Here is a 23827-nt window from a genome sequence, read left to right as displayed (position 1 = left end):
TTTGAAATAAAGTCTTATTCACTACATTCCTCTTAGAGTTAATGTGAATTTTAGTGCCTCTAATTTTAGATTGAAGTGAGGTCTAGAATAAAACCCACCAGCTGACAATTGAATTTATAGATAGTTGTGAATATTTCAGGCTTGAATAATAGAGCTGTAGAATTTCAGACACAGAGAGGAAGAGAGAATTAAGCTCCAACTGTAGTTTTAGACTATAATGCAATGGTGTCTAGGAATTCTTCAGTGTAGCGAGCTAAGTAGTAATTAGGAGGGAACTGAGGGAGGGATTTTACAGAGATCTAGTTTAGGCATTATTCCAAATGTTCAGTATGATAATTTGATGGTGGTCCCACCTGCCATCCATATAAGGTGGCTCTGAATTACTTTTGTTCAGATGTGGTACTGTAATGAAAGAATGAAAGCAGTAGGTGCCTGTTGCCCACACACAGCTAGTGCCCAACCTTGCCTCTGGTTCACCTCTGAGGGACTGAGAAAGTTTTTGTTCCAGAGTCAGGCGCTGTTGTTTTTGCTTTTCCTTGGAGCAGTTAATGTTTTAACTGCATTTGTGCTTTGCCAGCATGCACCAGTCCAGTCTGTACCATTTAAGCTGCAGCCAAAAACAGCTCTGTCGTGGTTAGTACCAGGAACTGCTACTTCAGAAGCATCAGCAGACTGGCTTTAGCCTAAGCAACACTGGGGATCAAATTTTAATGCTTGTAGAACTGAGATTATATTTTTGTTCTGACTTCTTGGAGTGGGAGTGATCCACTTCTGCACTGGCTAAAACAACATGCATTTGGACAACTAATTAACTGCAAATGGTTTTTCTGTGAAGGGTGACATTCGAGCTCATTATTGCACAAATTAGAAAAAGAAAAAATTGACAATAGGAATCTTAGATGAGAACATGGCATCAAGCTGGTTATGACAGACTGTAGGCAGTTACTCCTGTTGACGTATTTTGAGATTATTTTTTTTCCCTGTGGTGTCTCAGCAGAAAAGAAGACCAAATGTGTGGTTAGTCAATAAAAGGACCTTAGGACTATTATATAGGAAAATAATGTAAAAAATAAGTTGCCAGGATGTGAAAGTTAATTGGTATTTTTAATCATAGCTGTGTAAAATTCAGTGTCAGAGAAAGAGGAGAGCGAGACAGAGAGACACCATGTTTTAGTACCCTAATAACTTCTAACTCTAGCCTAAGATTGTAATGTATGTGAGAGCGGTCCAGTAATTATAAGGTAATAAGTGGAGTGGTGGTGTAAGTGCTCTAAATGAAGAGGAATTCGCAGAGCTGCTGTAAGTCAGTGCCGACCCCCTTTCTTTCAAACGGTGACTTGAGGAAAGTGCTTAGCCCAGAGTGCAAGTAGAGAGACAAGAGAGAGCTATCTATTAATTACAGCACTCATTAACAGTGACGGCTACAAGGCAGCAGATGCAGAAGAAAAGGCACACGCTACTGCAGGCTGGCAAGGGGACTTCCCCCCCTCCAGTTCTTGAGGAAAGGACAACACAAGCAGGTGGTCCAGTGTAATAAGATATTTTCACGGCTTTAACCTTCCCATTTCCTTGGTTTATTTGCTGACATCAGATAGCTTGCTCCTTCCACCTCCCCAAATAAGTACTGATTTCTAGTTTGGAGGGTAGCATTTTTGCACATTAATTTGGCCATTTTCCAAATTCACATGGCATTTGTTTTCAATAGAATTTGACTGTAAAGATCACAGCAATTAAGAGGTCTTAAGTAAGATCCATGGGCACTGATTTTAGGGTAAATCTCATCCTAAGCAGATGTCTTCAATGAAGGGTTAAGCTTTGTTCTGTTACCCTCATTGGAAAGGAACCCAAAACCTTGGATTTTTGTCTGTTTTCCGTTGGTGAATATAATTCCAGATCTTGAAGCAGAAAATTGTTTTATTTTAAACATGAGAAGGTGAAAAAGTCAATACAAGATCTCAAAGATTACTTTAGCAAGTTAAGTCAGCCAAATTGTTTGGATTCATGCATTTGCTTTGAAAACATGAATCTATAGCTCCAGGTGTGTGGCCTTATGGGGTGGTTGCTTTTCTGCTGATAATATTTCTGGAGAAATGCTCATAACTGTCATCTGTACTTTGGCAGCTTCTGAGAGTACTGTCAGGATAATGCTGGGTAGGCCATTTGCTACTCTGGTCTCATAATCACAGCTGTAGAAAATGAACATAGTATCTGATTTGGAGCTTTATAATTGTTGTTTTTGTCGCTTCACTAAAATAGATGTAAAAATACTGAAAAAAATTGTGATGAAATAGACAAAGAAGATTTTTTTTTTAAAAACTTGTCAGATCAAATGTTATATAGTTTTATTTGAGAAACTTAATTCTGAAAATGTGAGAAGACAGACAGAATCTCATCTTCTGAAAGACAAAACTCCTGTCTAAAATTTCCTCTGATACTTTTTTTAATCCAAGAATGGAACATGTAAAATGTCATATCCTATGGAGCTGTAGATATATGGGATAGTGGCATAGTTATTACTGGTTAGTCTGAGGATAATGGCTAGAAAGTAATTGCAGCCAGAGCTGATGAGTCATTTCACTTAGATTTTTGTGAAAATGGAGTCCAGCCTTAATTATTTGTTAGAGTTCCCCGCTGATGTGCTACTCCATTGCTAAATAGCTATGTCTGTAATAAAGCAATATTGAAATAAAAAAGAATGTGGGAGAATTTCTCTTTGATTCTAGGATCAGATCAATAGATGATGGATACATGTTTTAGTCAAGTTCTTGACAAATATTAATTACAGAGCATAACATTTGTGAGATCAAACTTGGAAATATTTGTTCCTCATAATGATGGGAGAAAGAAAATATTGATATAAAAAGGTAGATGTTTAATAGCCAAGTCATCTAATAGGATTTTTAAAACGTTTTGACTTGCTAGATGACAAGTTCAGAATTTAGAGTTGATGTGAGGTTGACACATAGCCTATAGGGCAGGTGGAGGGGACAACAGACGGATTTGGTCTCTTTGAAGTTTTTGTTTACTGCCTGTCTGGAGCTTTGACAAAGCTCTGTCATGCCCTTATGCTGATTACCTTCGTGTAGAACAAGAGGTATCGACTAATGAATGAATGATGTGCAGTCCCTAACCCTTCCAGAGCAGCCTTAAAGAGCACTGTCTTTAATACACAGATTCTTCTTTCTCTCTCTCTCCCCCCACTACAGGCTTCTCTGCAGAATGTCAAGCAAAGATCGACACATTGATTCTAGCTGTTCGTCGTACATCAAGACGGAACCGTCGAGCCCTGCCTCTCTGACGGACAGCATCAACCACCACAGCCCCGGTGGCTCCTCAGACGCCAGCGGGAGCTACAGTTCCACCATGAATGGACATCAGAACGGGCTGGACTCACCTCCCCTCTACCCTTCAGCCACAGGGCTTGGGGGCAATGGGCCAGTCAGGAAACGGTATGATGACTGCTCCAGTACTATCGCTGAAGATTCACAGACCAAGTGTGAATATATGCTGAACTCGATGCCCAAAAGACTGTGTTTGGTGTGTGGTGACATTGCATCAGGGTACCACTATGGAGTGGCTTCCTGCGAGGCCTGCAAGGCTTTCTTCAAGAGGACAATTCAAGGTTGGTTATTCTTTAACCTCGTTTATTTTACTTGAAGTGAATTAGTACGTTCCTTGACTAAATCCTGTTAGGAACTTGAGGCTGTACCTTTTCATTCTTCATAGTGTTTGGTCATAGAGCTGTTACTCATGAAAAAGATCCTCTGGGCTTCTGCTGGAGTTCTGTCTGTCATGTTAAGCCCACTGCCACGTTCATTTTGGTTATGGGAAACACTGGGGCTATCAGGTGCATGTTCAGATTTGGTTTGTCTATGAGTTTCTCATGGATTCCCATAAATTATTGTTTCGATGAAAAACTGATCATTTTCTAAAGGTTATCATGAATGCCTCTTGAAACACACCTTGTGGCTGGCACACAGAGATTGTGCATTTACTCCTAGTTACACCCCTACTGTACATAAATTGTTATAGAAATCCAGTTTATTTTTGTTAAAGCATGAATGTATTTAAAATTAGAACAAAACACGCTGGTGTAGTGCTTTGTGCATCAGTGTATTAATAACTGGTCTTTTGCCCATATGATATACAGGGGCCTTAAACAGATTCCAGAAATACCTGTAAGATCACATTCTGAGGAGAGTTAGTTGGCAGCTTTTACTCTCTGCCTTGTACTTTGTCCTAATCTACCCTTAATACCTGTTACACATATGACACATACTTTGGCATAAATTAGTATGAATGGGATAATTTGCATGACCACTTATTATAGCTTTAGAACCAACGGAGACAAAAGAACCTTCTACTTTGATTTAGATATCATCCTTTCAAGTAAAATTGAAGGTGCTTTATTTAAAGAACATGAGGCCAAGCTTGGCCTGTACAGAAATACAGTGTCACATTAAATTAAGTTCAAACTTCAGAGGCTAAAATTAGGTTGCTAAGTCCAAATTTAAGCTCCTCAATAAAACCTGCTTGATTTTCATAGGTGTTGAACACCTGAAATTCTCAGGAATGACATTATATCTGGTGATACACTTTTCCTTTTAAAAATGAGTTATGATAAGGAACATAAAGTTAGTTTCCATTTGTAATTTTGCATAACTCAAAATCTGAAATATTTGGTCAAGATTTCTTAAATATAGTACTTCCATATTCAGTGCAAAGTTAATAAGGAAAAATTATGGATGTTATTGTAATGTATCCATTGTTGAGGCAATGGCCATTTTATTGTCCTCTCATCCATTTGGGCCTTCTGCTAGCATCAATACCCTTTTTATGATGGCCTTATAGCCACTAGAAAGAAACATTAGTCTTCAGTTATCCAAGTGGAGCTGAGTGTTAACAGTGTTAGGAACCAGTAAACAAACATGCCTGTGAAGATTCTTGGTGGCCTGGGTTCATATGTAAAATGGTTGCATGTGCAGAAACAGTATACTCTTTATTTTGGAAAAAGTAAAAAAAAATAAAAAAGAATAAATTAACAGATTATTTAACTCAACTTTCAAGAACATTTTCAGAAAGCTCAAAAACTAATTGCTTCTATTGAAGCGATTTGTATTTTATGGTTGCTGAACTACAAGCATGAACTTTAACCAGCAGCTCTGTTTTTATAAATGCTATTTAATTGCTATGTAGTAGCTGTCCTACAGAAGTGAATTGATGCAGTGTTATTTTAGTTGTATTTTGAGCATGAAAAAATGCCACCACAGAAATGTTAACTGGTGAAAGCGTTGACTTCTGGCAATAATAGGTAGCCTGCAATCTTACACCGCACCGCGGATGGCAACTTTCTGGGCATTGAAGCACAAGACAGGGACGTCATTCTCCAGATTAGCAACCTGGACTTGGCCACATAGCTCAAGTTAGAACTGGCAGCTGTGCAAAAAGTCTTAGTACGGTTAGAGCAGTAGCTGCATCAGCAGGTGACAGTGCTGTGAAGACAAAAAAATAAAACCAAACAAAAAAAATGCAGTAAGGCAAAACCAAGCATCAAATGGAAAAGCAATAATGAAGCAACTAAGATTAGGAGGTATGTTACCATCGTAATGTCATGGCAGCATCTTTAGTAATGGTGCTGACTAAACTGACAAAACTATTAAGAGTTTTCAGATATCGGCCAAAATTATGAAGGCTGCTTGCTTTGGTGAATCAAACCATGGATTGTGATAGGTGACAAGAAGTATATATAAAAAAGCTACTCCTTATCTTTCAAATGGTCGAATTCTACCTTTATGCTTGCATGAAGAATAATTCCCCTGAGGTTTTTTTTTTTGTCTATAAATGATAAAATGTTCCCTGTGCCATTTCACTTCCTGGTTGATACCACGTTCCTTCTCTTCCTGTTTTTGAAATAAGTTGATTACTACAGAACTGCAAATAAGAAAACAGGAAATAAAAAGAAGAAATTAAAAAATGCAGAATAGTAAACTAGATTACTTAAAGAGTCAAATATTGTAACTGTGCATATTATAAGGATAATATGTCTTGATTCAAAGAATTACTTATCTTAAATGCTAGTAATTAATTGTGACAGGTACTTAATTGTAGATTCAGTGGGAAAGAACTTTGATTCCTCAAACCTTTCTTATCATTCGTCATTTACTAAATTAGGTCAGACTTGTAGTACCTAAGTGCTACTCCTGTTGAAGTCATGGGCAATGCCCTGACTTCAGTGAAAGGAAGACTGAGCTGATAAAGTTAGATTATGAAGCACATCTTGTGTTCATGTCAGGCCTGATGTCCTTTCCACTAAGTCAATGGGAGTCTTTCCATTCTTTCCATTTCAAAGGAGTCTTTTGAAATCTCAGTAAGTGAAAGCCACAGGCAGCTGTTCAGAAAGACAGCACAGTATCTGTACACTACCAGCATCTTACATAAGACAGAAGTGGAATGAATCACAGGATACCTAGTAGCCCCTTACACGAGATGAATTTTGATCTAATGCAGAGTATACACCTGTTTTTAAGGCTAATGGAGATTCTCATTCCCTTTCAGATGACAGCAATTTAGTCTAAAAAACATCCATTCCTGGCTGACAGATTTCTGCTCTTCTTCCTGCCTCCTGCTTGCAGTTCCTGCTAATTTTCTTAAAAGTAAAGAAATCAAATGAAACCTGTCTTGAATTATAAGAAGGAGTGGAGTAATTTTGGTTTTTTTAACTATGTGTTTTTAACATTGCACAGAATACATTTTGGGCTGTGGTAAAGAATGAATAGATTATGATAAAAATCAATAATAGTAGAAAAAAATTAAAACCAAGAAAGTACATGGCTAAAAACACAAACCCCACCAAAAACCTCATCTCTTTATAAGTAATTGATGTCATCTTAGGTCATCTAATGATATTCTGCCCCTTTTTGTGACATACAAGGAATGAGGGAACTGGATGTTCTCTCTGCTCAGCCTAGCACTCACTCAGCTGCAGCTCTCAGTTTGCTTCTGGGATAATTTACATGGTGGCTGATTGCAAATGTCTCAGAGAAACACATACACAGCCAAATCTCTCCAAAACTGGCTTAACATCAGGGATAGCAGAAAATAGCAACATCTAAAAATAGTTACAGATCCATTGATTTTTAGGATCTCTCCACAGTTTTTGCTGTGCACTGTATTATCTTGAAAAATGCCAAGCTTTCATTAAGAGGAGGAAAAAAAAGAATTTACAGTTGTCAGCTGGGTGCAAAGTCTTGTGTTCACCACAAAAGTCTTGTACTTACTAGATATTTTATAGTGAACATTAAGTGTAAATACCTTTCTTATCATTTTTATTTGCTCAGTTATCATAAATACTAGTAAGTACACATTTTGCATTAATAATATGTAATTAGTGTTAAATATTTTCTGCAAGTGGATTGAAATAGTATTTTTGCTTTCAGTAGAAGGATGACAGAACTTACTGGTTCAGACAGCTTACTATTTTGTTTTATTTACCTTTCATCTTACTAAAAAAAACGGCCTGCATATAGACAACTTTCTTCTTTCCTCCTTCCTTCCTTCCTTCCAGATCTTCAGGACTCTCATCTTTGGACTCTTTAAACTAGCAGTTTAAAAGGCAATGTGAAAAGCCTAGGTATTGATGTTACCTTCCTGGTAAGGTTTGTTGCAAAAGTGTCAGAGCTTACTTATTATTTCCTTGGACAGTGTTTGAATTTTCACCACAAGAGCTAAAATCTTTTGCACTCCATAGTCCTCATAGTTCTTGGAATTTTTTTTTTAATTAACATGTTTATTTTTTAAGGAAAAAAACTGTTGGATCAACAGTGTTGAGTCATCAATCTTCTGTTTATACACAGAGTAAAGCAATAGATAGTAAGAAGCCGTACAATCCTATCCTCACTGTCTCTTTTAAGAGCTTTATCCCTGAGAGTTGTTTCCTGTCCATGTCTCCTAATACAAACAAGAAATATTCCATCCTGGGAATAGTGTTGTGGTTTTGGTCATTATGTGAACTAGACCAAGTCAGCCATCTCCTTAATGGTGATCACCGAAAAGCCTCCAACTCTGTAGTCCTGCAGTAATGTAGTTCCTACAGTCTTCAAAGCCTGCCCAAACTAGGAGCTAGATTAAACTGCTTTGTACTTTGTTCACTTTTTTTGGTTACTCAGAGTTATTTTTAATTCCTTCAGTGTTCAGGTTTTTCAGCCTTCCTTAGAATGTTTACCCATTACTGAGGTAATTTGATGTAAAAATGTACAAACAGTTTATAGTAATTTTTTCTCCCTTTTTTTTTTTTTTAAATCAGGAAAGTTAGAACTAGCTGTGTAAATCCAGATAAGGTGACACTTAAAATGGGCAGCATGAAGTTAGTTCAAAGTTGCACATGACCAAAGTGGCTTCCAAAGGTTAATTTGCATCACTCAAAGCTGACTCCTATAATACTACACGTCATTTTTGTGCAGGAAGCAAAAGCAAGTTAAGTAAGATTTTATGGCTTTTCAGCATCTTTACTAGTAGCTATATTTTTTTTTATAGCAAGATAGTGTGGACTTGCTTCTTGGTGCAGTAGTCTATGCACCTTGGCTCTGGTGCAAAGATGGCAGCCCTCCAGTGAACCTAGGACTAAATGTCACCTGAATCCATCATTAACTGATTAAATCATTCACCTTCCTTATATAAGTGAAAGTCTGTGCATCAGCATTTCTTTCAAAGAATATTTTAAGCAAACAATGATAGATATCTTCCCTTTCCCCTGATTTCTCTGTACCTATGGGCCATCCATACTAGCAAGCTAGTTTTTTTTAATGCTTTCTAACACATCTTTTAATCCTGTTATAATGTCATGTAACTATGGTAGCCAAACAAGATGAGACAACACAATATAAGCATGCTGATATCTAAGAACCAGAGAGAAGTTCAAAAGTATACAGATGGTTCTGTCTTTTTTTACTATCTCTGCTTTCCTTGCAACCTTGTAAATTAAATGCTACATTTAGAATATTAGGTAGTAAGAATGAACATCCTGGTTTGTGCATGGCTGCTTCAAACCCATCACTGGTACTAGTACAGGGGTATGTATCAATGCCATTATGATTAGCTCTGGATCTCTGGTTGTTGTAGACATCTCTGAAAGCTTCCAGCCTACTTAGGAAACTCTGTCTAGTTTGAAACTAGAGATGTGTGAAGTTTCAGCTAGCAAAGTGATTTGTTTTAATGTTTTTATAACCTTTTTAATGACTTTTTTTGCTGATGTTAAAGTCATTTGGTTTGCAGCTTTACAGACTGGGATGTTCTGTGTGCCCATAAGCAAACAATGACACATTTCCATACTACCTTTCTAAGATGTATCAAAATTGACCTAGATAAGATACCAGTAGGGACAAAGTGTAGATGGGTCGGTCTTTCTGACTTGGACAAGCACTTCAGTGACACCCAGGCAGCAGGAGTTTTATTCTATTTGTGTCTTCAAAGTGTTGATTCTTTCTTGAGGTGACCTAAATGCCCTTCATTTCTGTTGAAGATCAAGAAGTTGATTCTAGTGGGAATCAAGGGTAGTTGTGAACTTAGAGGTATCATTCAGCACCCCCTAACATCAATCTTATGTTAAAAATTATGGTGGTTTTTATGATGCTGGTAACCCATCTACCTAAGGTTAGAAGCTGGTGCAAAAATGCTGTGCTGTCAGACCAACCAGCATCACCTTTCCGTTTAGTTTTAAATCTCCTTTCATGTTGCTTTCTAGGAATAAAATAAATATTAAAAAAAAATGGTTTAGAAATTTGAAGTGTAAAATAGTTCAGTAACCTAGAATATTGGCTTCTTTTAAGGCATCCAACATAATGATTTCATTTAAAATGTGTCTTGTCAAATACCATCTGACACTGTAGAGTTATTTAAAAACTAGCTGCTTCCCCTTAGCTTCTTACTGTAACAGACAAGGCAACAGAAGCAACACAGATGTAAGCACAATCCTTCATACATGGTCCTGTCATCTTAAAAAAAACAACAACTTCAGACATTAAGGTACCAAAGTTTTAAATGTTCTTTAACTCTGTGTGTGCAGTATTGATTCTGAATTCATCTGCAGGAAAAACTGTGAATACAGTGAACTTTAAGGCTTAATCAGCTCCAGATGACATATAGCAAAATTCATAGATCTATAGTTCATAAAGCTATCTTCAGTGTCAGGTGAATCCATCTAAATATGCGTCAACAAAAACTGGATTCAGTAAGGTTCAAATCCAACCTCATTCCAACCTGATCCCATTTCTGAAACCTGATTGATAAAAGTACTTTTACTTGTGAAAATATTTGCTCATATTTAAATTCAGTTGAGTTTTGACTGTAAAGAAGGAAGCAGTTGCAAGAACTGAAAATAAATCTATGTTCCTCACTTCAGGTTCGCTAAGACCTATAAACATCAAATACATTTTTAAGTCTATCTGGGACTTCTTTTCCTAAGTTTGCCTGTTATTCTTTATTTCCAACAGCACCTGCTTCTCAGTTTCTCAGGAATTTTTCTGTTCTGATTGGATTACGTATCAAGGGACTAACATACCCCAATTTGCTCTCTGTTGTTGGTTGAGATTCTCCTGTCTCTTCTCCTAAGACTCCTCTTTTATTAATTCCCAGGAGACCTATGGCTGTAATCCTGGCTACTTTTAATTTTCTAGAGTTTTCATGCATGCCAGTCCACAGGCAAGCAGGTGTCTGTCACCCAGGAAAACAGCGTGAAGCTGGTATCTGGAGTAAACCTTGCTGTGGACAAAGACTTTTAACCCAGTGATGCAGTAACCTTTATTAAGTATAATAAGGACACTTAGTCTTTACATTCAAGTTTTTGATGAAAAAAGATACGAGGTTACAGAAGCTTAGAGAAGGTTTTGGGGGAAAATGGGGCATTATTGAATGTAAATACTGAAACAGAGTTTAATGAGCTGATTATAGCATAGAATTATTACATTGGAAGAATAATTAACCCCTCCTCTCCCACTTTTATTTTTCCTTCTGGATCTACATTCCCACACAGTAAAATCTTCAATACTGATATCTTCAGCATTCCTCCTGCTTTTCTAAGTGGCTCATGGCTACTCTTTCAAAGCACATTTTCATGCTGTATCTCAAGTCTTCATGTCTTTTACTTGTCCTGAGATTTTCAGAGCATATTCCAATAGCTCATAGCAATTCTTTTAGATCTTTAGTGTTATAATATCAAGTGTCACAGTGTGAAAAGGGAAATAAAGCTTCTGCTAAGAATTTCTGTCTGCAGATTCTATTCTTATTAGTATTTCTGAAAGAGGGACTCCTATTTCTGCCAGGCCTGCAGACTGGAGTCAGTTTCTAGAGGCAGCTTCTCACTCTCACTACTATCTGAGAGGTTCTAAAGTTGTAACTGTTGATGACAGTGACTTCATTTGGGATAAGCCCCAGGGCTTTCGGTGGCCTCTTCGTCAAGGTTCTCACTTCTATTCTGTTGAGTGCTGTTGTCAATTCTGCGTAAGAAATGGCCAAAATTATCTCAAGAAGCTTGGCTAAGTCAAATCAATTTCTTGTCCTGTAAAGCCATTGAGTAAGTCTCTGTACTGTTAAGATTGTAGCATGACTATGACTCCACATCTGTGAGACGAAAAAAATAGTATCTTGGGCTGCTTACTCTCAACCTATGTGTAAAGATCTGACAGTCTGAAGCATCTAAATCCAGAGAGCTGGATATGCAGTGTAAGTTTTAGCATTCACCTGCTATCTTAAGGTGAAATGACATCATATTTTTAGTGAGTGAGTTGATCTTGATAGGCCCATGTCTTTATAAAAATAAAATTTAACAAGTTAGTAAGGAAACCAAACTGGTTTAAATAAACATTCCTCAGTGCATGAGTAGAGAGAAACTCAGGCTGGCCTAAGTCCCCTTGTATTATTATAGCACAGGGCAATGTGTTTGGGAAGGGAAAGTTTGACATATACTTTTATTTTCCAACGTCATACTAATTTACATTACTCAGCCCTTTAACTGCCGAACTGTGAAAGTCCATTACACTACTGAAAGGAATATACAAATTATCCCCTGGCATTTCAGGCAGGAGTTTTACATATATGCTGTTATTCTATCATCCAGCTAGCTGCACGATTCTATTAAGGAGTAAGTGAGAAAATTATATTGCCTGCAAACTAATTGTACAGAAGACTCTGAAATAAGTAATCAGTGCCCAGTCCTTTCTGAAAAGCAGCCAGGAGATATTATAAATTGCTCGATCATTCTTGTCAACCCAGTTTAAAGACTCAGAGCTGCTGTGTTGATTTTATTCACTGTATAACACAGCTACCTCTCCAACTGTTGACAGGACTGGGCAAACTCAACTTACACTCTTGCTAGCTGCTCAGTTTCAGCCTCTAGCATTATGCAGTGGACAAGTTAAATGGTAGAGCTTCTTTCTGAATCTTTCTCATTGAAATAAAATGCAGGTCTGAGCATCTTGAATGGATGTAGAGCACCTGTGAAATTGTACAGATTTCCAAACACTTCTTACAATACTTTCTGGGATTTTGCATTTAGTGTGTAGAAGTAAGTAAGAAATTATGAGAGCTCTAATGACCTCCAGTGTGCAGTAAACGTAGGTTTCTCCCCAAAACATATCCACTAATACTTAAAGTGATAGGTAAAATGCATTTTGAGTATGACATATATCCAGGTACCTGTCTACTGCCAAATTTTTCTGGCTCTTTTGGCGTTTTGTTTTGTTCTGTTGTTTTTTTTGGCTAAGGAAAGCTCATTGACAGAAATGAAGTATATCTGTGGGGATATCTGAGAAAATACTGCACTCGTATGTGAAGTGGTGGCAAAATGGTAGTTTTCTTGGACCTGTATGTGGTTTAGCCATATTCTAAAATGCTGAAGCATTTCAAGGAAAGCAGCTATGGCCATTGATAAGTTGTGGACCTGTGCTGCACCCAAATAGATCCAGTTGCTCTGACTTTACTAGTAAAGTTCATTGGAGGAACTCTTTCCAAGTTATTCCAAGTTTATTTTCTCACATCAAAAAATAAGACTGAACATCTGCTGCAAAATATAATTCATTAAAGTAAAGCAGCCTAAACTGATAGATGATTCCCCCTCTTAAGCTAAAGTGCTGGAATCGAAGTGATTAGAATAGTAGCTCATTTTAGAGTTCTTTAGATGGTAAAAATTTGCAAGAAAAATGTTACATTGTCTGTGTGTAACGAGCTGCACGCTACAGACCCTTGCCATGTTTAACAGGATTTTGCACCAAACTAAAATGTCAGAGTATGACTAAGAAGTGTCTGCTTAGGGAAGTAAATGATCTTATTTATATTTTTTTTGTTGTTTTTGAATATTACTTTTTGACGTTGACATCTGTGCCTTTGTCAGCTGTGCCTTTTGCAGAAGGGCTCTGGCTATCGTGGGAGCACTCCACTTGCCTTGGTACAAAGGTTTGCTGCTTGAAGTTCTATGTTGTAATCTTGATCTTGGTTTTGATCAAGATCGTTTCTGACCTTCTGCAAAGATATCTTTGATCTTCTGCAAAGCATTCCTGATTCCCTGTTTCTTTTTTTTTTTTTTTTTGATAGAGATGGTAATACATTTGATACTATAATATGTTGAAGCTAATTATAGATACAATTCATGAAAGGCTTTGAAGATCTCTTTGTGTTGTGGTTGTGCCTCACTAAGAATGCATCATTAGAATGTGAGAGGATGATGTGAATCTTGTTACCATCCTTTCCTACATATCCTTCCAGAAATGTTATTTCCTAACTTTGCTAATGCCTATCAGAAAGTTTTGTAGAACCTATTGTGCTAAATTTCTTACCCACTGTATCCTTCAGTTTGCTAAATAGCTTTCTTCTCAGGAGCTGAGGAATGGGTAGAGGGCTAAAGTGAAGACTTGAGTTCTTGTCAACAAGATCCATTAGCATTCAGACATACTAGGATCTGTTTTACTTGCCAGCATTGCTAGGTGAGCCATGGAGCAGTGTTCAGGAGGAAGAAAGCTCACAAAGGCCTGAAAAGATTGGGCAAAGTATGCTGGTTGTATTGGCAGAATATACATGCACCATGCAGACCTCCTTTATCATAAATGCTTAACTAATTTTCAATAGATGTAAGAGGTTTAAGTATTACTTCCTGTTGAATTAGCAGTTGCTGAGCATTTGAGTCTTTCTGCAATCCTGCAATCCACTAATGTGATATTTAATGAGAAGACATCAGTCTGGAGAAAGGTAGTCAATATAAATCAGTGTTTACAAAGTGTGATTAACTCTGAAATATTTCATCAATGCTGTGGTCCCAGGCAGACTGTATGCTAATTATCAGAACCTGCACGTGTTTCAGGGGACTTTGACGGACCCTGAGTGCAGCAAACATGGAGCAGCAAAATTGCAATTATGCTCGGACTGTCTCTGATGACAATTTATGCATTTGGTGTGATGACCTCTCGCTTCCCAAGAGGGCAATAAACAGAAAGCATTTTCATTAAGATACTAATGCACTTAATCACAGGGGGAAAGGGTTAGAAAATAAAGAAATACCTTTAAAGCAAGATGTGACAGGCTGATGGGGAAGACACTTTATTTAAAAGTCAGTTTCCTGGTGAAACTTCTGACTGCTGCAAAGTCTGTCATACTGAATGTAGTCATGGGCAATATGATGCACGGCTGGGCAGGTGAATAAGCTGAGCTAAGCTGTTTGATGAAAAGTACAGTGGTACTAGGGCAAAAGAGAACAGATGTTCTCCCATTTGGACTTAGTTACCCAAAGATGTGATTTTTAAAAATGTAAAGCAGATTATAGATATATATATATACACATACACACACACACACACACATATATTTATATATATATTGTCCATTCATTATCAGGCTTTTTAAAATTATTTTTGAGGATAGAAATGTACTAAGCAGTAACAAAAACCCAAACCAAACAAAACAAACAACAAAAAAACCCAACCAAACCAAAAAATCCCACCAAATATCCCAAAACACTGCTTTACTCAGAAGAGTTCACATTTAAGGATCTAGATTATTCCAGGCCTTAAGGAGAACTGGGAGTGGCAGAGGCAAGCATCTCTCCCAATTTTTGTTAATTCTGACAATTTCATGTGAATGATCTTGCTTTGGATACCTCTCAGTACAAGAACTCTGTTTATAGAGAGAAGACTGGGAGATCTGACCTGGGATCAGCAGAATGTACTAGATATGGTGGTAGCAGCTGGTGAGCCTGGATGTTGTGGAAGGAGAAGGGTGAAGCTCTGTAGTACTTGTTACAACTGATTGTTCAAAAAAGCAGAACACTCTCTTTTTTGGTAAACAGAGAAGGACTGATGAAATTGGTGGGGAAAGAAAGGAAATGAGGAGTGCTTAGGCTAGGAGCCTAAGCATGTGACTTGGTACAGACAATAAATGACAAAATTTCCTCTTTCTACCAGCAGGAATAACCTATATGAAGGATTTTACAAGGGGTCATGTTTGGAGCCAGACACAGACTCACATTAATTGTGGTTTTGTGAATATCTCTCTCTATTTTTATTTATTGATTTATATATAGCTGTCTCGATTTAAAAAATAATTTAAAAAACCTCATCCTTTAACTCAGCTTTTAATTTTTATTTGAAAAGTGTTTCCTGTCAGTGACACTGCTTACTTCTCAGTATTCCCAAATTAAACATAACAGCAATTGTCTTGAGTGCCTCATAAATCCGTTGTGTTGGTCAGTCAGCGGTGCTGAATACCTCTCTTCCTCTGTACTTTCTGTTACAGGTAACATAGAGTACAGCTGCCCAGCAACGAATGAATGTGAAATCACAAAGCGCAGACGCAAGTCCTGCCAAGCCTGCCGCTTCATGAAGTGTCTAAAAGTTGGCATGCTGAAAGAAGGTAAGGCTGCTCAAGTCAGTACGCATCTTTCTGCTAACACGTGCAACAACTGTAGGGCAATCAGGAAGAGAGAGTGGTGAGTGTTCTAATCAGCTGTTGTGAAGACAATGCTCATGCATAGTTGCCTTTCCTGACAGTCTGTTTCTGCTCTGTGGAATTACTGTGTCTACATAGAGTTCTCCATCTCTGGAGTATTCCTAACTATGTGTAGTACAGCAAAATATACCCCAAGCATTCACTCTCCTGCAGTAGTTAACTAATAGAACAATCATCAGTATATATTCTCTCATTTCTCTTAATGCTTTAACATCATGAACTCTCTCCTCCGTTCCTTATCCACTGTTAGTAGCAGAAACACACACTGTGCCTCCTTTTACCTATTTTTACTCAAGTTTTCATTTCATCAGGACAAAGAAAAAAGGGTCATCTCTCAATTACAGAACTGTAAAATTGAGTATATCTACTGAATACTGTAACTACACTGGAGCAAATATTGGTGTACTGAAGATTAGAATTAATCTCTATTTTTTTCTTTAAAAAGTGTGTGAGAACCCTTGCCTCTCACTGTAAGTATATGTTGAGTATTTTAATTCATCAGTTATGTTTTGAAAATACTCAGTGACAGGTAAATATAAGAAAATGTTTCCAAGAAACAGTACTATCTCACTTGGAACCTGATTCCTCTGTGTTACAGAAAGAGGCAATTCCTTACATCTTGATCACCATCTGTGCACTTCTATTGATGTTAATGTATATGCAAAATCACATTTTTATGTGCCATGTATGCACTATTACCATAGTGCACTGTTGCCACCAAGAAGGAGTAACAGAAGATGTCATGGACTTCTTAGCTAGGCAACCTTTTGAAATAAAATCAGTGAAGTGTTTCCTAAATACTGTCTCCAGTGGAGAGCACTTTGTGTTAAGCAACCACTTAAAAATAGTCCTGTGCAGTTTTGCTTTGTCAGTTCTTAAAAAGTCAGCTTGAAGAGACCGTTGATTTTTGCAAGTTGTTTAATGTTAATTTAAAATGAGTTCAAGTATACAGCTATCAGAGTAAAATCCAAGAAGAACACAGAGCAATGGAAAGATGATGGGCAAATTAGGCCTATCACGCACCTACAGACATATTCTTATTGGATTATACTTGCTAAGAATAAACCTTGTTCTGTGCAACTGCTTTGGCAGATGCTATGATCCTGTGAGCCAAATCCTGCTGTCCTTATTCTTACTTGAGCAAAACTCCTGTCAGATTCAATGGGGATTTTGCCTCAGTAAGAATGGGAGGATTTGACCCTCACTTCCAGTGGTAATGAGAGGGTTCTTGCCAAAATCCTCATATAACTGACCACTAGGAGCAGTTACTTAATGGTCAAAGCATGATGCTTAGACAAACTGTAGAAAGAAAGAAATATCTGAGAATGGCACCCTTTGAAAAAGTACTGTGCTTCTTAGCATCTCTTTCAATAAGTTAAGATCCTGTATCTCCTGGCACATTGTAGTTCTCCTACTCTTACTGTGTATTATTCTGTTGAAACACAGTAAGTCTTTTCCTTATTTTTAATTACTGAGCCTTTTCATCTAGGGCAGAGTTGGCTTGCCTTCTTTTCAAATATTACATATCTACTACCCTAACAGGAAAACCTAAAAGAACCAGAACCTACAGGGGCATTTTGTTTTCTTTCCCACTTCAGCGGCCACTTTTACTTTTGAAACCATACTGATTCTTTTAGGACTGTCCTTGGAATAGAGAACTTATTTTTTTTTTCTGTTGGAAGGTAGTTTTGGAAGCAGGTGCTGCTGTTTTTTATCTATGGGAAAGTCTGGACCTGAGTTTTTGGCTTTCACCACATCCTTTTTTATTCACAGAATGAAGTAAGATGATACACTTCTTTCACATGTAGAATAGTGTAAATTTATTGATTAACATGGACTTAAACTGAGCTGAAATAATTCCTGTTGTATCTTAAATATTTCTTTACATACAGACAAGGATTTCAGTCCTGTGCAGCATGTCAGAGATCGTGCTGCAGTAAATCTATTCAAATGTAAACCTGTTCAATTCAATTACCAGTTTATAATAAAATTTGCTGCAGCAGCCTCCACGTTTGTCACAGCAGTCTCTACATGCTGATGGCACAGCATGCCTGGAAATTGACAGCCTAAATCTATTTACAAAAAAAATTTAGTCGCAGACCTGAAATAAAATCGAGTTTAAGCGGCTTTGAGAGGAGCATCGTATTCTTTACAAGAACTTCTGCACATTCTGCCAGTGTGCATCTTCTCCAGAAATCTTACTCTATTAGTGGGGATTTTTTTTCTAGAAATTTTCCTTACACAATTTTAAAGTAAAATTATAAGCGAAACAATTATCAGACATTGTACTTCTCTTCACATTTGTAAAGAGTTTACTATTGCATTGCCATTTTTTGAATTGTCATATAAAATTCATGATAAAAAACACAGTGCCTGGGAAAAGATCTGAGTTTTTTTGTTAGCTTTTAGGGCAGGTTCAAAAACCACTTACAGCAAATACATCGAGTGGCTTCTCTTATGACAGCTGCATGTTAAATCATTGTTGTGGGAAGATAATAGTGCTTTTCACCCAGCATATCTGCAAGAGACAGTGTTAGAATTTTGGGGCCATGTCTTGGGGTCAGACCCTAGGAGAGAGTTGGATTTCTGGTCACATGTAATACAGAATAGAGTGGGGAATTTCTGTACATGTTCTCTAGATCAAGATTCTTACCAGTTTATAAATCATGAGACAGAAGCTAAAACTGTAAAACTGTATAAATTGATATGGGAAATCATGGGTAATGTAATCTGACTTTTTTTTTTTTATTGGCAGTCAAAGTAGTCAACTACTTTTAGTCTTCCATTAGTACTATATGCCTTTTAATACTATCTATGGGACTACTTACTAGCATGTGTCTGTAATAGAAGATACGATTCCAAGTTTATTGTACCACAGATCTTGCTCAAAATAGCTGTCTGTGTGAAATAATTACACTGGAGTAATTATTCTAAAATAGAATTACTTTTCATTTCAGATCCAATGTTCATATAACTATTTTTCCAAGATGTTATTCCATATGTTTCATTTTTCTCCATGGACACAAAGCCATAGCTGCTGTTTTATCTGTCCCTGTATTATAACGAGGTTAAAAATTAAAGTTCAGAGGGGAATCTCTTGAGTGGCACTAATACAGCTTTTAGACCATCTGAAATACTGCATCCTCTCTTAGCTCTCTCAGTTCTGAGCAGTGCTAGTTCATACTTCTTACAGGACTGTTGACACCATAATATCTCCCCCATATCTCTCGTCTCTCATATCTGGATGTTTTCAAAATTTTCTATGGGTTGGTTGCATACAGTGTAGTTCCTGAGTGGGCGACACATAAGGAAACAAATTTATTTGAAAAGTAAATTACACCATAATGAAATAGCAGGAAAACTGGGTTGGTTCACGTAAGTATGTTTGCATTTTCCTTATGTGTTTCCTTTACAAATTATCATCAGTCACTTTGTACCCAGTTAGAAGAGACAGAGGGACAGAATCTGAGCTTACTTGGTCCAGCTATGAAAAATGGGTGGCCAGATCCTCACCAAAGTATTGATGGAAACTGGTACAGTGACTTGAGACTGCTGTCCCTTTGGCAAGTTTAGCAATCTGTGCCATGGGGAAATCAACAATATACCTTTTCATATCTGTGAATGTTTACTGTTGCTGGTATGCTAGTCATCATTCAGGCTCTAAAAAATGAATAGAAACTCCCCAAGCTCATTATGTGGCAATGCTGACATTAGTGTAACCCTTCCCATCATAGTAGTGCGGTTAGCATGTTGTACCTACCCTCCTCACTGAGTAGCCCTTAACACTTCACATTCATTAGTTACGGTTGTTGGTTTTTTTTTTTTTAAAGTTCAGCATCTCTAGGGCAGTGTTAAGGCAGTAGTCAGAACCTGCCTTGTGTGTAAAGAATACTGTAGTTTTAAGTTCTTCCCTTCAGCACTGATCTTAATAAAAGCAATTGCTGACATTTTTTTTAAATGTTGGAGCATTTTAGATGGTCACGTGTAATGAACCAGAAGATTATTACACATTATTTTTTTTCAGCATGCTAAAAATCTGGGTTCTCTGAAGTATTTCAGCTTCACACTTAATTCAAATATAAGAATGCATTTTGAAAAAAGGTATGTGTTTTTTAAAGCATAAATTACTGAGTTTATTATGCAAAGATTGCCATATAAACATCTTTGTCTTGTGTTAATCAGCAGATCGGATTAAATTATCATATTGATCTTTTTGGGTTTGGACAATCTATGAAAATGAATCTAAATACAGCCAGGAGAATAGGAAGCTTGAGTTGACTCTTACATAAAGAGATGCATGATATGCACAGAATCAGATTAATGAAATCTCTCTCAGAATAATAAATAAAACTAAGCAATCTTCTTTGTAACTAAAAATGTGTTATCACCTATGTTTTGAGGGTAGTGAAAAAGCCTGCTTAATAGCATTCCTCTTAACAACATCTCCTTTGAAGAGGCCTGTGCATAAGACAGTGCCAAGGTAAATTTCTCTCAACAGTCTAATACCATTAGTCTGCCAAGAAGAAAACAGGAATTATTGTGGAGGAAGTTTTAGTTTCTGCTGCCTTCAGAAATTAGAACAACAGAAAGAAGGAAGCATTAATGTTATTCAAAGAAAATATTTCTGTACAGGATGACAGTTAATAGAGCAGCATTGACCTTGGTGATATTTCTTATGCTCTCTGTTGTAATATTACACTTAAGGAGCTGCTTCATTAATGCAGGAATCTTCTGTGTTATATGCAAATCTTCATGTGTTATAACATCCAGAGGTAAGAGTGCATCTTCTGCTGAAGTGTTTTCTGAACATCAACTCTTTCCTACGTTCCAATGTCTTACGAGGAAGTTTGGCTTCTACTGCAGTCCTCTTCTCTCCTTTCCCCCTTTCTTCCCACCCCCTTGTTTCATCTTTTTATTCTCTCACATTTTCCAGTTCCACGCTTTTCTGCCCTCCCAGCTTCTCCCCTTATTTCAATTTCTCCTTTCCCCTTTTATTTCCTCCTTCCTTTCTTTTCTTTCTCCATTCCCATTTGCTCTCCTTTCCTTCAGTCAAAGTGTGCTTGTTTTTTAATATATACTGGGGCCTGTTACATCTCCTTGGTAACAATAGAAACTAATCTCTAACTGTTGTTGGTGTCCATAAGTAGGCCTCTTTCCTCCTAACCAAAATGTGGCCTGATAGCCCAGTTCACACATTAGAACTGACAGCCCAATTTGTCTGCCCTAAAACATGGTTCATGACTATCCAGTCGCTGTAACAAACTGTTCAAGTGGAGGTTAGTGTTTATAGTGAGCTTAAGCAACTAGCATTTCTGTTCGTCCATTAAAAAATACTCTTGAAAATTCACATATTGGAGATGTGGTTGTTCTTTCTGGATTTAGAAATCACCTGAAATACCTACAGCTAAGACCAGCTGTCAGCCTCCTGAGAAGTTCTCACGGTGCTTCTGTTGCAGTATTGTGCTCCTCTGGTTTATGTGCTGCCTCTGAGCAGTTTTTGGTCCTCATAAACACATTAGGAATGAAACAGAGAAGTCTCAGCACTTAGTCCTTTAACAAAATTTCTTTCTTTCTGAATACAATTTCTTTTTGCAGTTGTCCCTTTATGCATGTACTCCGTTTTCATTAAAAAGGTGATATGAATTGAATGTAGAGAAAGCAGTATCATTTTATTGTCTGTGTTTGAGAACTATTTATTTAGATTTCTTGACTTTCCACAGACCTGTGAATGTATTTTTTTCATGTTAGCATCTGCAGATCTGGGGTCAAAGCTGTTCGCTGGCTCACTTATCTGCAGCTTCCTTGAGATTATATCTTTGGGCTTGATTCTACTCCCACAGTTGTCACTGGTGAGAATCCCAGTGTCCAGTTGTTTGCACAGTCAGGGAAGTACCAGTGAAGAATGCATTCAGCCTGCAGTTACTTCATACTTTTGGTATTAAAAATAGTGAATTGGAAAGATTTTCAATAGGATTAAAATCTACACTATTTCTCTAAGTGCCATACTATTCCTATTGCTTTAGGTCACAATTGGAAGGAGCAGGTTCTGTAGATTCACAGATGTACTTAAATTGGAATACCATTTAAAATCACTTCATGATGAGAAAATATTAATACAGTTTGAGGTTGTTAACTGGACATCTTCATTTGTCATATTTCTTCTTTTGATCCTAAAACAAGGAAGTAATACTTGTCCAATTTTCTAAAAGTTATTTTTGCATTAAAAAAAAAAAAAAAAGAAGGGATATTTAGTGGATTTAGCCCCTGTGAACATTTGCTTATGCACTGGAGGTACAGTGGCAACAATATAAGTGATAAGGGAAGGCAGGGGTAAGTCTGAAGGATGTAGAACTGTGTATGATGTGGCATCTTTTGCCATGAGCTCCCAGCCTTTCATTCTCGGTCTTTGCCATCCATAAACACATGCATCAATATGGCACTGCCATTTATTGCAGAGTGCTTGAATTCTTATACATGGGTCATGCCCCATATTAAATAGGGGTCATTTTGTAAAGAGTGTCGTTAATGGTATTTGTATTCTTCACTTTTCTCTGTTTCTGCTGTGCAGATATTTGCACATTACCTGCTTGAGTGCAATAGGCTTAGCACCTCGGATAGAAGGTGTATTTAGCAGTGGCACGTATGCATATCTCTAAAATGCCATATTGCAGTCCACCCCTTTTTGTAGTTTACTTAGGCCTTATTTGGGCAGCACTTCCATCTCCTTAATAAGACCTTCACTTTGCAAAATCTTAGTAGAAATGACAGGATGTGTGTTAAAATTATTTGTGGTGGTGTGCTGAAACGATGTAGGTGCTCCTGAATAGAATGTATGTGGCAGGTGTACAGGCAGACTGCTTGGGATGGACCTAGCACTAAAGAGCTTGGAGGTTCAGGAACTCTCATGGCCCCATCGCTCAGCCAAAGAAAGAAACACATAGAGAAGCACTAAAATTACCTCTGACCTCATGTGGTGCTATCTTTCAAATATTTCACTCTTCTACATCTCTGCTGGCCTACCAAAAAAAAAAAAAAAAGTTCAAATCAGCATAGTTTCATGAGACATTAATGTGACTACACCACAGTCTTCTCTGTGGTCAGTCATGCCCTTTTTTAAGCTGGAGGTGTTTTCACTCATGGTGAGTCTGTCACCTCTGTTCACCAAGTCACTGTGTGAGGTTGGAATATGATTTCATTTGCAGCTTGCAATGTGGCTCTTGTGGTTGGAAGTCAACCACCTGAAATCTGAAATAAATGTCATCTTCAACAGCGAATTTTCATTGTCAAATTTTGGCAAGCTTATTAGCTATTCTAGTAATAGATCTCATCAGCCTTTAAAAAAAAAATTCTTTTTCTTTTCTTTGAGTATTTATATGACAGAAATGGGAAACTATGGGGGTAGTCTGTTTCCCTCATAATGGTGATTTAATATAGCTATTAATCTTTATAAATGAAAAACAGCTTTATTTTAAGCCTCAATAGTCTTTTATTAGATTAATGATTCTGGAGAAAGTCAAACACAAGCTATGTTTAATATATTCACCTACTGAATACTATCAATATTTTCTTGTTTGTTTTATATTGTTCCAACAAAGTTAATATGTTTATCTATTTTTCTCTTCATAAGCATCTGGTTTTAGTTCTTGGGATCATCAGGTATAAGACCAGATGTCAGTTTGATTTACAGTTTTAGCAAAACTGCAGATCCAAAATCAACACTGTACAACTTGCTTACATAGGATCTTATTGCACTCCATGTTAAGACAGTTAATTAATAAAATAGTTAATTTATAAAAATAAAAGCACTTTCTAAAGGAAAGTCTGCATGATACCATTCTATAAT

General features: G+C 37.2%; 1 protein-coding gene across 3 annotated transcripts in view; it reads left to right on the top strand.

The window, feature by feature from the left end:
- The first annotated feature begins 3204 nt into the window (after nucleotides 1-3204).
- The window catches only part of ESRRG (estrogen related receptor gamma), a 126215-nt gene continuing 105592 nt past the window's right edge, over nucleotides 3205-23827 (top strand). The window contains exons 1-2 of one of the 3 annotated variants that reach the window (XM_054392701.1): nucleotides 3205-3622; nucleotides 15772-15888. In XM_054392701.1, coding sequence (XP_054248676.1) covers nucleotides 3220-3622; nucleotides 15772-15888 — 520 coding nt within the window. In that variant the 5' untranslated portion in view covers nucleotides 3205-3219. The remainder of the gene's footprint in view (nucleotides 3623-15771; nucleotides 15889-23827) is intronic. The other 2 variants (XM_054392693.1, XM_054392684.1) reach the window with 2 other exon arrangements.

This window comes from Indicator indicator, chromosome 2 (genome assembly GCF_027791375.1).
Source record: "Indicator indicator isolate 239-I01 chromosome 2, UM_Iind_1.1, whole genome shotgun sequence".
NCBI lineage: Eukaryota > Metazoa > Chordata > Aves > Piciformes > Indicatoridae > Indicator > Indicator indicator.
This window is presented reverse-complemented; position numbering and strand designations above follow the sequence as displayed.